This window comes from Oryx dammah, unplaced genomic scaffold, assembly GCF_014754425.2.
Source record: "Oryx dammah isolate SB20612 unplaced genomic scaffold, SCBI_Odam_1.1 HiC_scaffold_2, whole genome shotgun sequence".
NCBI lineage: Eukaryota > Metazoa > Chordata > Mammalia > Artiodactyla > Bovidae > Oryx > Oryx dammah.
The window spans coordinates 89,149,628-89,165,665 of NW_024070186.1; the positions used below are offsets into that span (position 1 = coordinate 89,149,628).

Here is a 16,038-nt window from a genome sequence, read left to right on the forward strand (position 1 = left end):
TCCCAACGTCCATCACAGGAGTGGAGAAGCGAGCTGGGCTGGTTACAGCTACACCACAACTGACACAAAGTACTGAGCATAGCCTAACTCACGGCAGATGCCAATGGCAATTATAAGAACATGGTACTAATTTGACCCAATAGAGAGAAGAATGGCTCAAATTCATGCAAATATCAATACTACAAAGGAATGATGGTATAGAGCTTTCAAAACATTTAAAGGGCAAAATATACTGGTCGAGAGTTCATCAAAGTGTGCCCTGCAGTACCTAGAGGTCCCCTGTGAGTGGCACGTGAATGCCCACTAAGACATCAGGCTGGCTGGAAATAAGCTACTCCCTTCCCCCAAATCTGGTATCACTACTAATTTCTCCTTTTTAACTTCTCTGCTTACTGAAAGCATAAAGGTCACTGTCAGTTTAGTGCAAATTCCTGCTACCATCAATTTAAAGCATCCAGGTCTCAGATTAATGGCCTTCTGCTACATCTCATTTTCTCATTATCCAAAAGAAAGAGCATGGCAGATGAATAACTAGAGGGGAGGTTGTTTTAGAAAGGGCATGAAGATGTTCCCCAGACATGTCAGGTGGGCCAGAAGAGGCATGATTTTTTAATATGGGCTCTTTAAAAAGGCACCACCTCTGTGTCGCAGGAAACTAAATCAGCCTCCCAGAGTTGGGAGAGAGAAACAAAGACAAAGGACAGGACAGAAAATTCCAATTTCAACTCAGCCAAGCTGGCTTAAGAGGAGCGGTCACCATGACCAGACCATTCAGAGCCAACAGAGGGGCTTGGAACAGGAGAGAATAACAAAACAGCAGGAGAAAGAGCTGTGTAGAGACTATGGAGGGAGGATGTGAGGGGAGGTGGGATTGGGGGACAGGACAAATGGGCACCTCCTTTTTAACCTTATACCTACCTTTATCAGGTATGTGACCTTTCTGCAGTATTTAGATTCTTTATATACAAATTAAGTACATGTTACAGTCCATGGGGTAGCAAAGAGTCAGACACGACTGAGTGACTAACCCTTTTACTTCACTTCACTATACACTACCTATAGGATAAATAAGAATATATTATTTTATTGCTAAGAAAAGAAATGCAAAAAAGGCAAAATGGTTGTCTGAGGAGGCCTTACAAATAGCTGAGAAAAGAAGAGATGCTAAAGGCAAAGGAGAAAAGGAAAGATATACCCATTCGAATGCAGAGTTCCAAAGAATAGCAAGGAGAGATAAGAAAGCCTTCCTCAGTGATCAGTGCAAAGAAAGAGAGGAAAACAATAGAGTGGGAAACACTAGAGATCTCTTCAAGAAAATTAAAGATACCAAGGGAACATTTCATGCAAAGATGGGCACAATAAAGGACAGAAATGGCATAGACCTAATAGAAACAGAAGATATTAAGAAGAGGTGGCAAGAATACACAGAAGAACTGTACAAAAAAGATCTTCACAACCCGGATAACCACGATGATGTGACCACTCACCTAGAACCAGACATCCTGGAATGCAGGCCTTAGGAAGCATCACTACAAACAAAGCTAGTGGAGGTGATGGAATTCCAGTTGAGCTATTTCGAATCCTGAAAGATGATGCTGTGAAAGTGCTGCACTCAATATGCCAGCAAATCTGGAAAACTCAGCAGTGGCCACAGGACCAGAAAAGGTCAGTTTTCATTCCAATCCCAAAGAAAGGCAAAGACAAAGAATGTTCAAACTACTGCACAATTGCACTCATCTCACACACTAGCAAAGTAATACTCAAAATTCTCCAAGCCAGGCTTCAATATTTCCTGAACCATGAACTTCCAGATGTTCAAGCTGGATTTAGAAAAGGCAGAGGAACCAGAGATCAAATTGCAAACATCTGCTGGATCATCAAAAAAGCAAGAGAGTTCCAGAAAAACATCTAGTTCTGCTTTATTGATTATCCCAAAGCCTTTGACTGTGTGGATCACAACAAACTGTGGAAAATTCTGAAAGAGATGGGAATACCAGACCACCTGACCTGCCTCCTGAGAAATCTGTATGCAGATCAAGAAGCAACAGTTAGAACTGAACATGGAATAACAGACTGGTTCCAAATCAGGAAAGAAGTATGTCCAAGCTGTATATTGTCACCCTGCTTATTTAACTTATATACAGAGTACATCATGAGAAATGCCAGGCTGGAGGAAGTACAAGCTGGAATCAAAACTGCCAGGAGAAATATCAATAACCACAGATATGCAGATGACACTACCCTTATGGCAGAGAGCAAAGAACTAGAGAGCTTCTTGATGAAAGTAAAGAGGAGAGTGAAAAAGCTGGCTTACAACTCAACATTCAAAAAATGAAGATCATGGCATCTGGTCCCATCACTTCATGGCAAATAGATGGGGAAACAATGGAAACAGTGACAGACTTTATTTTCTTGGGCTCCAAAATCACTGCAGATGGTGACTGCAGCCATGAAATTAAGATGCTTGCTCCTTGGAAGAAAAGCTATGACCAACCTAGACAGCATATTAAAAAGCAGGGACATTACTTTGCCAACAAAGGTCCGTCTAGTCAAAGTTATGGTTTTTCCTGTAGTCATGTATGGATGTGAGAGTTGGACTATAAAGAAAGCTGAGTGCTTTTGAACTGTGGTGTTGGAAAAGACTCTTGAGGGTCCCTTGGACTGCAAGGAGATCAAACCAGTCCATCCTAAATCAAATCAGTTCTGAATATTCAATGGAAGGATTGATGCTGAAGCTGAAACTCCAATACTTTGGCCACCTGATGAGAAGAACTGACTCCTTGGAAAAGACCCTGATGCTGGGAAAGATTGAAGGCAGGAGGAGAAGGGGACCAGTAGAGTATGAGATGGTTGGATGGCATCACCAATTTGATGGACACGAGTTTGAGCAAGGTCCAGGAGCTGGTGATGGACAGGGAAACCTGGCATGCTATACAGTCCATTTGGTTGCAAAGAGTTGGACATGACTAAGTGACTGAACTGAACTCATTTTATTGCTGAAAACATTTTAAAGATTTTTTTCATTAGGTAGTCCCCTCCCCCCTGCCCCTGTCCAGTGATGAACACACATCTCAGAGCCTGGAGCAGAGCTCAGGGCAGGACACGGCAGCAAGGGAGATGGGAGACTCCAGACACCAAGCCCTCTGCCAGCAGCTGAGTCGCTCAGCAACAGGCCCTGCATGGATCACTTTTAGTTATTTCTCACTGGGATGGACTGTGAGACTTTTGAGGTGGGCAGGGACCAGGCCTCTTTCCCAGGTATCCTGGGTCCCAGACATGAAGCACAAACTGTTACTTTAAGGAGGTCATTAGCACCCCAGCAGGGTAGGTGTCCCCACTGAGGTCTGGGGGCAAGGGGAGAGAATTTGGGGAAAGTATTCAGTCTGCAATACTCTCTCAAATCCACCCCATGGCTGGTCAAAGACTCTTTCTCCAACCAGGTTCTCACCAGGTGCTGGGAAGTAACTACCATCTGAATCAGGATTGTGACTAAGGCAGGGTATCAGCCCAGGCTATAGGAAGGGCTCCATCATCACTAACTTGCTGCCAAGCCTCAGGCAAGTCAGGTATCTCCTGGTCTCAGTGCTGCACCCCCAGCTCTGCCTGGAAGGAAGACAGCTTCTTAAGATCCACACAGTCTTCTGGACTTACTCTCAGGACAGAGGAGGACAAGAGGAAGCTCTGCAAGGAACTGAAAGAGTGCAAGGCCCACTTGCAGAAGAAAAGGCACAACCAGAGGAAGCGTCAGCCACAGGAGGGCGGGGTTGAAGGCTAGGCCAGGAGGTGACCTGCCTGGACAGTGAGAGCTGAGCAGACCTTCCTCACTGGAGAGGAAGGGACGGGAGGCTAGGACTAGACTGAGCCGCCTGCTTCTCTGTGGAGCGCAGCTTTGTTATCCCCATTCCATTACACTAAGCTGTAACCTGGGGGAGAAAGGGCAGAGCAAGAAATTCAAGAGCCTTTCCTTTATGAATCAGTGAACAACTTCAAAATGGGAACACACACAATTTGAGATCACAAACATCTACATCAGCAGACACGTCATCCCCTCAACTTAAGCTTTGATTAAAATGGGGATCCTGGTGGGGAGCTCTGAGCGAACGTGACTGAACTTCCACCACAGCTTCAACCCCATGGCTTCCGAGCCACTCAGGAAGGTCAGGGAGAGGAGGCTGGGCTGGCGGTGCTCAGGAAGACAGGAACACAGAGGCCTAATGAGGCGGGCTGAATTCCCAGCTAAGAAGTGCCAGGGTTCAAAGGTGAAGTCAATGGCTGGAGGGATGGAGGGAGCCAGAGGGGAGAGAGTCCAGGGACGTGAGGTGACTGAGTAATCATTAATACAAGGCAGGCCCCAGGCACAGGCAGAAGCAGAGGGCTTTAGGACTATTGTGAGAATAGAACCCAACTGAGCTGGCCCTGGATTCTGAAGGACCTCAGCCAGGAATGAAACTAGAGCCCTGCTCACAGTGAAAATGGCCCAGAGTTGGCTTCTGGCTGCCCAGGTCCCAAAGGGATCTCTCACTCCATCCTTCACCCCTCAGTGAGCGCCCCAGCGACTTACATGGGGCGTAGAACATGACCAAGGCGTGCTTCTTCCGCTTCAGGCTCTCCCGGAAGTTGTCCCCAGCCAGATGCAACACGCTGGTTTGCTGCTCTTCCCAAGCAGGGTCTGGGGGTGGCGGGGACTCGGGGCTAAAGGAATTGGAATGGATGGGAGACAGTCACCGGGAGAAGTGCTTCCACCACCGCCCCAACCCCCAACCACTCAGGGGAGCACATAAGAGAATCACTTTGCATCCTTTCCAAAACTGAGTTCAAATCCTCAGTTTAAACAGAAAGAAAAGTGAACTGTCTGCAAAGATTCCCTCCAAGGAGCCTCTTAAGAAGCCATTTTGTGAAGGTGTGAAGGACCTGAGCCTGTTCTGGGGACAAGGAATCTCTCCAGTCATCTCCTCGCGCTGGGGAGAACCCCAGCACCTGGGCTCCCTCTTTCCCTCCCTCCTGCCTCTTCTGGTACCCTAAGCACTCCATGATCCTTGGCTCCCAGGCCTTTGTTCTGGTGGAGAGAGCATGAGCCACAGAGTGAGGTAGGGTCTGCATTCAAATCCAGATTACCGATCACCTGCGTGACCTTAGGTTAGGTTACCAAACCCTTCTGAGCTTCCATTTTCCTTTCTGTTAAATGAGTACAATGATACCTACTTCCTGGGGTCCTTAAGAAGAGCAGAGAGAGAGTATGTAAAGTACCTAGTCGGTCAAGCAACTAACAGTCGCTAAGAGCCTGTAAGCGCTCATAAAGGACAGGCATTCGAGAAAGGTTCACAATTTTTCAGTCTACTTCTGTCCACTGGTTCCCTCCACTCTGCCTCACAGAAGTATAGATCTCCAGGGTCTTTTAAAGCCCTTGCTGCCCTTGACCCCCTTCCTACAATCGTGCTTCTCTCTCCCTTCTCTGAGAAGTGGCTCTGGGGAGTGGTCCAGAACCCATGCTTCCACATCCACTCCCTGCCTGCACTCCCTTCTTCTCCCGGTGCCACATAGCTCCTGCTATGAGCAGGACCTCAGGCCTCAGGCCTCGTACCCAGCGAGGGCAGCATAGCGCAGTGCCAGCTGCCCCAAGTTCACGCTCATCTTTCAGAAGCCCTCCTTCCAGGTACCTGCAGAGACCCCACCCACCTTCTCCAAAGCCTGTTCTCTTCTTCTGGTTCCATCTCCATGCTCCTGCAGTTGTCAAAAGGTTTCATCCATCTGCGTGGCTTCCATAACCCCCTAGGCTGAGGATGACTCGAGCCCTGACCTCTCATCCAAGCCCATTTCCAGGTGTTCTCCCAGTACTTCCACCTGGAGATCCAACTGTCAACCCAACCCCAACAAGATTTAGAACTGTTCCCCTTCTTCCACACCTCCCAAAACAGTTTTCTTCCCCACCTTCTTCATTTGGTTAATGGCACCCCTGCTCTTGTGACCAAGACTGGCCCCTCCCAGCCTTCCTGTCTTGCCCTGTTCTTTGCCCTCCAGATCCCCTCATACACCCTGGGTTCCTCTGACACCACCCACCAACCCTCTGCTCTGTCCCAGGATCCTGCTTCCCTGGGCTGGTCTGCTGGTGGGCACATCTTAGTCACCTGATTGGGTCACTCGTGCACAAGCCTGCAGGCACCATCAACCTAACCCGACACCATCTGCTCGCCCTCCTGCTGGTGGCCTCAGCTCCTCATCATCTCAAAGCATCTGCTGTTAAATGATGCTCTGCCTGGTGGATTCCTTTTGAGCTTCCAAAGAACCACAATTTGTCCCGAGAAAAGGCACTTCACCTCTCTGAACCAAGGAAATAGGGATAGGCCTCGGTAGGATCTGAGTATAAAATGGGACAACAGTTATACAAGCATGCTGCCAAGGCTGGGAGGTTCCAGCACTTAGGTGGTAGCACCATCAGTTACTGCACCACATGAGAACTGGCATCAATAACAAACACAGCTTCCTCTGAGTATTTCCACACACCATGCACAATAATCCAATTTAATTCTCTGAACAAGTCTATGGGAAAAGTATTGTCTCCACTTTACAGATGGGAAGCTGGGGCTTAGCAGGGTCAAGTAAATGGCCCAGGGTCATGATCTGAGTGCAGGGTTCTCAGACTCTGAAGCCCATGCTCTTACCCTAGTGCTTTTTCAGGTGGTGACTAGGACCCTCCATGCTCACTATCTGTGTCCAGTCCTCTGGACCAAGGATTGGCAACGATCAATCCTCTGGTTCCCCCAGCCCTCTAACCACAGTGCAAGCACCAGGGACCTCACCTGAGCCCCCGCCCTGCTCAGTCCTTCCCGGGGAACCAGCCCTGGCAGCAGAGCGAGGCCAGAGAGGTAGGTGTGAAGAGCAACCTGCCTCCTGCACCAGAGGACCGGCAGAGAGAGCATCTCGTTCCTCTTGGAGATGAGCCCCTGCTCCCTCTGGTCCTAAGACAAGGCCTGGCTACTCTGAGCATCTACCCCTAGCGATCAGCAGGAGACTGGAGGGGCTGAGACCAGGACCTGACGTGTCCACTCACCTCCTGCCAGAAGCCTCTCCTGAACCGAGTGGTAACTTTGCTCCTGTTTCATAAGCTGGTGTTTCTCAAAACCCCATCACTGATTTCTTTCATTCACATTTTCCTAATCAAAGTTTCAGAATCTGCACTTCAATAAGCACCCCAACACCAGGTAACATTTACACACATCCAAGTTTGAGGACCAGTATTCTGACAAAGTAACTGCCCCTGGATGCTGCTGTTTTGCACAGTTCTCGCGTTACTGGGTGACTCTCAAGTCTTGTTTCTCACACAGGCATGATTATGCCACGCATCAGGGGCCTCTGCAAAGGCTGGAGAGTGTCTTCTTTGACTTTACCTTTCCATCAGTGCAGAAATGGGGCGGTATTCTCAAATATTCAAGTTGTGTATGGGTGTGTGTCTCGGGGGAGGGGTGAGGACAGGAGAAAGCACTTGTGTGGTGGCGGGGGGAGAGGCTAATAACTGCAGGTTCCAAAGTCCTCAAATGAATAATTGCAAGGCTCTTTATGATGTTTTTTTGGACTTGCAGGCTGCCGTGGAGTAAACTGTGTCCCCTACCCCAAATTCTTATGCTGAAATCCTAATCCCAAATACCCTAGGACGGGACTATATGTGGAGAGAGGGTCTTTAGAGAGGTACGTTAAAATGAGGTCATTCGGGTAGACCCTCATCTGATCTCACGGGTGTCCTTTAAAGACGAGATTAGGGCACAGCCGGGGGAAGACCATGTGAGAACACAGGGAGATGGCCACAGAGAGGCCTCAGGGAAAGCACCCCCCCACCCCACCCCCACCCCCGACATCTTATCTGCTCTCTAGAATTGTAAAGAAACAAAAAAGAAAAAAATTAACTCCTGCCAGTAAGCCACCCGGCCTGTGGTCCTGGCAGTGGCAGCCCTCACAAACTAATACCCAGGCAGAGGGAGCTCTTCAACCCTTTCTTTTCAACCCCAAGCCACCACGGGCCACCCCATGGACACTACTAAAGGCCCAGAATTGGGCCCCTGGAGTCCAGCTCTGGATGTGAAGAGCTGGGTTTCCTTTGTCCACTCACAAGGAATGCAATAAAGTGTATATGATGAAACCTGTCTAGCACACTGGGGAAGGCTGTCCTAACAGAGAAACACATGGCTTCCTGTAGCTGATGCCATCTCACCTAGAAAGGTTACTGTGACCTGCTGGATAAGGACACGGGGTCAGCACACCCGAGGTGCCCGAAGGACTGGGAAGCCCTATCTGTCTTGGCTCCCAGGCCCTGAGCCAAGGTCTGCAGCTCCTAGGGACCAGCATGTGCTATCAAGACCATCAGACTCACTTTCGCATCCACTCAATGAAGCTCTTCTTCGTTCTGAGCGCAGGCACAGCATACTTCTCTCCATTCTTAAAATATTTGAGTGTAGGAAACTCGGAGATGTGGAATCGTTCTGCCAGGGCCTTGTTGACGGTGGCATCGACAGCTGCAAGGACACCAGAGCTCTGGGACGGGGGAGAGGCCAACCATGCATGACACCCTCAGACGCGGTGCTGGCAGAAGAGGAGCCCAGACGCCGGCCCCAGCCCTCCCTGGGCCTGTCAGAACCTCACGGGGTGGGAACTCCATACATGTCCACCCATCTCATCTATGGCCTGAGATGAAGCCTTTTTATCGCCCCCATCAACCAGGTGGAGTAGACTGCGGCTGTTCCCAGTAGCCAAGATCCCACAGATAAAGAGCCATGGGGCTTCATCCCAGAGCCCATGACCCTGGCAGAGGTCACCTGGATGGGAACCTCCAGGTACATTCCTCTGAACCAGACCCCATAGTCTGAGCATGCTCCACCCTGGTAGGAGCCCCAACTGCTTGACTAAGACACATCTAGACAGAGACGTCCTGCAGGGCTCCATGGAGCTGGCAAGCTGCTAAGAGCTTGCAGGGGAAAGCTGTCCTAATGGTTCGTATTACTGAATGATATGAATTTAGTAGAGAGCAACAGGGGAGGTTAAGGAAAGAAAGCTTACATCTCCTTCTCCGTGGAGGACTTCTGCTGCATTCTCAAACTCTGGCTTCATTTTCTTACAGTGTCCACACCCTGTGCGAAGAAATCAAGAGAAACCATCCCCATGGCATGGAGGCTCCAAGGATGTCCCCTGCCTCCGGAAAACGGCTGGGTCCTAGTACTAGATATCAGGGGAACCCAGGAGAAAAGAATAACAGTACCAGCTCAGAGAAAAGAAAGCTTTCACCTGATCCACTGGGGGTGGGAGGGGCACAGAGGCAAAAATGAATCAACTACATCAACAATACTGGTGATATGTATATAGGTCCCATGTGCCAGGCACTGCTCTAGGTGACTATCTGTATGACAGCCCTACAAGGTCTGAACTATGTTATCTCCATTTTACAGATGAGAAAACTGAGGCACTGAGAGGGTAGATGACTGCCCAAGGTTACATACACAGCCACAGGTCACAGAGCTGGGCTGAAAGCCCAAGCAGTCTAGCTGGAGGCCACAGCGACCAGCAGCGCGTGCTTCCTAGCACCATGCAGGCAGAAGTGAGCTGGGCCCTGAACTGAGAATAAGAATTCACAAAAGCAAGAGAATGCGGAAAAAATCAAGTTCTGACTGTTCCCACAAGGGAGGTGGTGTGATCTGACAAGCACTTGTCATTTCCAAACAAATGACATTTTCTTGGGATAGACTGCTTTGCTTTGCCCTCTTCTCCTTACAACCACTTGAATGCAATAATGTTACAAATAATAACATTTGATACATTAAAAAGGAAGCATCAGCTACTTTCTGTAGGTGATAACAGGACACTTTTAAATTGCTTTCATTTTAGCAGAAAGAGAATTTTCTAGCATCTCGGCAAAACGGGCTATGAGGCCAGTAGGACCAGACTGGTTCAGGCTGGAGACCACTTTCAAGGGAAAGCTGGCCGGGGTGGGTACACACAGACAAGGCTAATTGGATACAGGGATGTGACCTGGCCTTCTTGTGGTGTGTGCTTCTGCTTGAGATGCAGAAAAGCAGTTCTAAGACATAAGTTTATAATGATAAAGGGGAACTTCAAGAAACATCTCAAATAAACAGCCTAATCTATCATCTAAAGGAATTAGAAAAAGAAGAACAAGCAAACTTAAAGGTCAGTTAAATGAAGGAAATAACAAAGATCAGAGAGGAAATAAATAAGACAAAGTCCAAGAAAACAATACAAAAGAATCAATGAAACCAAGAGTTGGCTTTTTTAAAAAGATAAACAAAATTAATAAACCTTAGCCAGGCTCACTAAGGAAAAAAGAGGACTCAAATAAATGAAAGAAGAGAAATAGCAACCAATTATCAGAGATATGAAAAAAATCTACTATGGTTATACACCAAAACCTACAAAAAGATGAACAAATTTCTACAAACATAATATTTGGAGACTGAATCAGGAAGAAATAGGCAATCTGAACACATTGATCACTACTAGTGAAGTTGAATTCATTAAAAAAAAAAAAAAAAATCTTTCAGCAAACAGAAGTCCAGGACCAGATGGCTCCACAGGGTAATTCTACCAAACATTCAGAGAAGAGTTAATATCTATTCTCCTCAAACTAGCTCCTCAAAATGGAAGAGAATGGAACACTCCCAAATTCATTCTACAAAGCCACCATCACCCTGATACTGACACCAGGTAAAAGCACTACAAACAAACTACAAACTAATTTCCTGATGAATATAGATGTAATATACTCTCTACAAAATATTAGCAAACCAAATTCAACAATATATATATAAAGAATCATACAGCATGATCAAGTGGGATTTATTACAGGGATGAAAGGATGGTTTAATATCTGCGAATAAATCAATGTGATACAACATATTAACAAAAAGATCATGTTAATAGATGCAGAAAAAGCATTTGACAAAATTCAGTGTACATTCTTGATAAAAACTCTCATCGAAGCTGGCACAGAGGCAACACAGCTCAACAAAATAAACACCATTCATGACAAACTCACAGCTAACATCACACTCAGTGGTGAAATGCTGAAAGCCTTTCCTCTAAAACCAGGAACAAGACAAAGATGTCTCGCACCACTTTTATTAACACAGTCCTAGCCATAGCAATCACACAAGTAAAAGAAATAAAAAGCATTCAAACTGTAAAGGAAATAAAATCATCACTATTTACATATGACATGAAACTACGTTTAGAAAACCCTAATGTCTCTACCAAAAAACTGGTAGAACTAATAAATGAGTTCAGTAAAGTTGTAGATATAAACTTAATACACAGAAATATGTTGTTGTCTTTATACTAATAACAAACTATCAGAAAGAAAAAGCAAGAAAACAATCCTGTTTAAAAACTGTACTGAAAAGAACAAAATATCTAGGAATAAATTTAAGGAGATGAAACACCTATATTCTGAAATTATAAAACAATGATGACAAATTGAAGATGATACACAGAGATGGAAAGATGACCTGTGTTTGTGGAGTAGAAGAATTATTTAATTAATTATTAAAATGTCCAAAAAAATAAAATGTCCATACTACCCAAAGCAATCTACAGGTTTAATATAATCCCTATCAAAATGCTTATGACATTTTTCACAGTTAGAATAAATAATCCTAAAATTTATATGGAACCACAAGAGACCCTGAATTGCCGAGGTCATCTTGAGAAAAAAGAACAAAGCAGCTGGAGATATCACATTCCCTGACTTCAGACAACACTACAAAACTGCAGTAATCAAAACACTATGGTAGTGAAACAAAAACCGAGATCAATGGAACAGAATAGAGATCCCAGAAATAAACCCACTTAGGATCAATTAATCTCATCTATGACAAAGGAGGCAAATTTATACAAAGGAAAAATGACAGTCTCTTCAATAAGCAGTACAGGGAAAACTGAACAGCTAAATGTTAAAGAATAAAGTTAAAACATTTTATCACACCATATATGAAAAAAAAAACTCAAAACAGAGTCAAGACCTAAATATGAAACTTCTAGAATACAAGTGGAACACTTACAAATTGTAGTAAAATTTGTTTGGATTTGTCTCTTAAGGCAAAAGAAACAAAAGCAAAAATAATCAAATGGGACCTAATTAAACATAAAAGCTTTGTGTAGCAAAGTGAACCACTGACAAAATGAAAAGACATCCTACTGAACGGAAGAAAATATTTATAAATGATATGACTGATAAGGGGTTAATATACAAAACAGAAACAGCTCACATCACTCAAAATCAAAACCAAACAATCTGAGTTAACAATGGGCAAAAGACTTGAACAGACATCTTCCCAAAAACATTGCTAATCATTGCTGCTGCTGCTAAGTCACTTCAGTCGTGTCCAACTCTGTGCGACCCCATAGACGGCAGCCCACCAGGGTCCCCTGTCCCTGGGATTCTCCAGGCAAGAACACTGGAGTGGATTGCCATTTCCTTCTCCAATGCGTGAAAGTGAAAAGTGAAAGTGAAGTCGCTCAGTGACCCCCATGGACTGCAGCCTTCCAGGCTCCTCCGTCCATGGGATTTTCCAGGCAAGAGTACTAGAGTGGGGTGCCATTGCCTTCTCCGTGCTAATCATTAGAGAAATGCAAATCAAAACCACAATGAGATACCACCTCACAGCTTTCAGAACGGCTCTCGTCAACAAACAACGAAAGTTGGCAAGAAGTAGAGAAAAGGGAACCTTGGTACATGATTGAGAATATAAATTGGTGCATTCACTATGGAAAACAGTATGGAGGTTCCTCAAAAAAACTAAAAATAGAACTGTCAAATGGCCCAGAAAGTCCACTCCTGGGTATATATTTTGAAAGAAAAACAAAAACCCCGACTAATTTGAAAGGATATATGCACCCCAATGCCCATAGCAGCATTATTTACAACTGCCAGGATATGGAGGCAACTTGGCCACCTCATGCGAAGAGTTGACTCATTGGAAAAGACTCTGATGCTGGGAGGGATTGGGGGCAGGAGGAGAAGGGGACGACAGAGGATGAGATGGCTGGATGGCATCACCGATTCGATGGACGTGTGTCTGAGTGAGCTCCAGGAGTTGGCAGTGGACGAGGAGGCCTGGCGTGTTGTGATTCATGGGGTTGCAAAGAGTCTGACACGACTGAGCGATTGAACTGAACTGAAGTTGTCCTTGAACAGATAAATGGATAAAGAAGAGGCAGTACATGTATACAATGGTATATTATCCCACCATAAAAATAATAAAATTCTGCCATTTGTAACAATGTGTATAGACATAGAGGGTACTATGTTTAGTGAAGTCAGACAGAGAAAGACAAATACTCTATGTTAATCAGTTATATGTGGAATCTAAACAATAAAAGAAGCAAATGCTTATAACAGAACAGAAACAGACTCACAGATAGCACAAACCAGAGGTTACCAGTGGGGAGAGGAAAGGGAAAAGGGGCAAGATAAGGGTATGGGATGCAAAGTTACAAACTACCATGTATAAAGTAAGCAACAAGGATAGAGCACAGGGAAGTATAGCTATTTTACAAAGCTATTAAAGCTTTGTAAAAGCTTTAAATGGAGTACAATCTATAAAAACATTGAATCACTATGTTGCATACCTGAAATTAATATAATACTGTAAATCAACTACACTTTAATTAAAAAAAAAAAAAGAAAGAACTGGGACAAAAAAAGAAAGAACTGGGACAAAAAAAGAAAGGAAGAAGACACACACCAGTGTTATCAGAGGAGCCCTCTCACACACACCCCCTCCTCCCCAGAAGCCACTGGGCCATGTAAACAGCTTTCCTGCCTCCATCTGAGCACTTTGGCTAGGACAAAAGTTCCTCTTTCCTTCAAGGTCATTCCTGCAGAGCTCAGCTCCACGTGGCCTTGAGACACACGTTCGATTTCTGTCTGTTCCAGCTTCCTCAGTCTACGCACACTTTGTTCCTGCTGGTGACAGGGGCCCCAGAGTGTCTACCCTAGTTGCAACCCCCCAAATACAAATGCACACACACACACACACACACAAGGGCCCCAGAGTGTCTACCCTAGTTGCAACCCCCCAAATACAAATGCACGCGTGCACACACACACACACACACACACACACGGGCCCCAGAGTGTCTACCCTAGTTGCAACCCCCCAGATACAAATGCACACACACACACACACACCAGAAAATACCGGGGCCCTACAGTGTCTACCCTAACTGCAACCCCCCAAATACAAATACACACACACACACACATATAACAGAAAATGCGGGCCAATGTTGTCAAGCCTTCCTCTGCAGAGTGCGCTCTGGGGAAGCCATGAGATGACTCGATGGACGAAATTCACTGATGGAATCCAGCCCAGGGAGTGGCCACAATTCTCAGCTGCACTAACATATTGGTGCTTCTCAAATGAGCCTGAGGAAGAGGGACACCTGTGGGTTCATGGTCTGACTAGAGTCCACTTGGGACCCCAGTGAACCATAGAGGTATCAAAGTCATCACAATATTAAAATATAAGAGCATTATTCTCCAGAGCTGAACATTTAGTATGATCAGAACCCATTTGCATTTTATAAACAATTGAGCTACAAAAGTATCTTTCATTTTGTTTTGGTAAACTTTGTTTGGAACTGAAAATGTGATTTCCCCACAGAAACAATCTTCTACACAGATTCTATATAGAGCCTCAAGAAAGACCACAAAAGCCCATTTAACAGGATGTTCCTGAAGCATGTAGAGCACAGCATTATTTCTGTTTAAAGCATACAGCCCACAGTCCAGCTTGGGACTCCCACACGGGCCTCTCCCTGCAGGCAGCAGCCGCCAACAACAGCCAAACAGAGAGCATCCTCCTCTGGTCTGGGTGGACTCTGGGCTTTTCTGGGTCACTAACATTCTTGAGAATTTAATGAAAACTTCTCTTTCACCTCTCCCATATTGATGCATATATAGTCTATATTTATGAATAACTTCAGAGGGCTCTGAATGTCCTGACTGGTTCACAGACCCCTGGGCTTACTAGAGGCCAAGACAGGGAAGGGCTGATTCCGAGGCAGTCACTTTCCCGTAGTGGTAGGGGTAGAACAAGGAGCTGTCTACATAGGTGTTAGACTGAGGTTCCCTTCCATGTGGATCCCCATGTCTAGAGTAAATCAGATATTCTAAGGAGGATTCTACTGACTTAACATGAATTATGTTGACTTAAAAAAAAATTTTTTTTTGATCTAAAATAAAAGGAATAAGTCACTCTCTGGGGTTTACAGTCAGGAGGGTCTACAACTCTTAGAGAAATCAGCAGGCCTGCCTCCAGGCTGAGAACTCCCTGCACCCTGCCCCGAGGTGACCACCCCCTCCCCGCCACTACCCGCAACTCCCAAGCTGACTTCCTCTGGGGTGGAGGAGGCTCACCTTGCATGCATGAAGAGACATCAAAAAAAAAGAAGCTCACAGGCTCTCCCCCTGCTGTGGGGTCTGACATCCAAGAGTTCTCTCTGCCTTTACCCAGAATGGCAGAAGGAACGAGGCCTGGGCAAGCCTCAGGAGACTCGGGCTTCCGGCTCCAAGAGGCCTCCACAGCAGGCCAGGAGGGGCAGAAAGGAGATGCTCCCTGACCACCCCCTCCTCCACCAGGATAAGAATGTGAGGTCAGGCAAGTGCTAGCAGGGCCCATGTTCAAGGTGGGCAGTGGAACTACATGAGAGAGAGAGCAGAGAAGATAAAAAAGACAAAGTCACTCACAGAAAACCATTTTTTCTTTCCAAAATGTACCAGTCAATGAGGCAGGACCCCTGAAGATCAGCGAGTTCACCCTCATACTTTTGACAGACTCAGTCCTTTGATGCTACTGCTCCCTGGGGAAGCAAACGGACTCCACATCGCCTGCCAGCCTCTATCAGCGGCAGGCTGGAGATGGACTCCCGAGATGGAAAACCAGCTCATAGGGAAGAGGAGCTGTGATCGGCCCGTGAGGCCTGCTCTAGACATGGGAGGGGTGGCTGGAGGACACGCAGAGGTGACAGATTCTGTGG

General features: G+C 46.0%; 1 protein-coding gene across 1 annotated transcript in view; it reads right to left on the bottom strand.

The window, feature by feature from the left end:
- The window catches only part of PDIA5 (protein disulfide isomerase family A member 5), a 92,248-nt gene that overhangs the window by 8,094 nt on the left and 68,116 nt on the right, over positions 1-16,038 (bottom strand). Inside the window, exons 12-14 of the mRNA XM_040250410.1 lie at positions 9,046-9,116; positions 8,363-8,523; positions 4,562-4,692 (exon numbers count right to left, since the gene is read on the bottom strand). Coding sequence (XP_040106344.1) covers positions 4,562-4,692; positions 8,363-8,523; positions 9,046-9,116 — 363 coding nt within the window. The remainder of the gene's footprint in view (positions 1-4,561; positions 4,693-8,362; positions 8,524-9,045; positions 9,117-16,038) is intronic.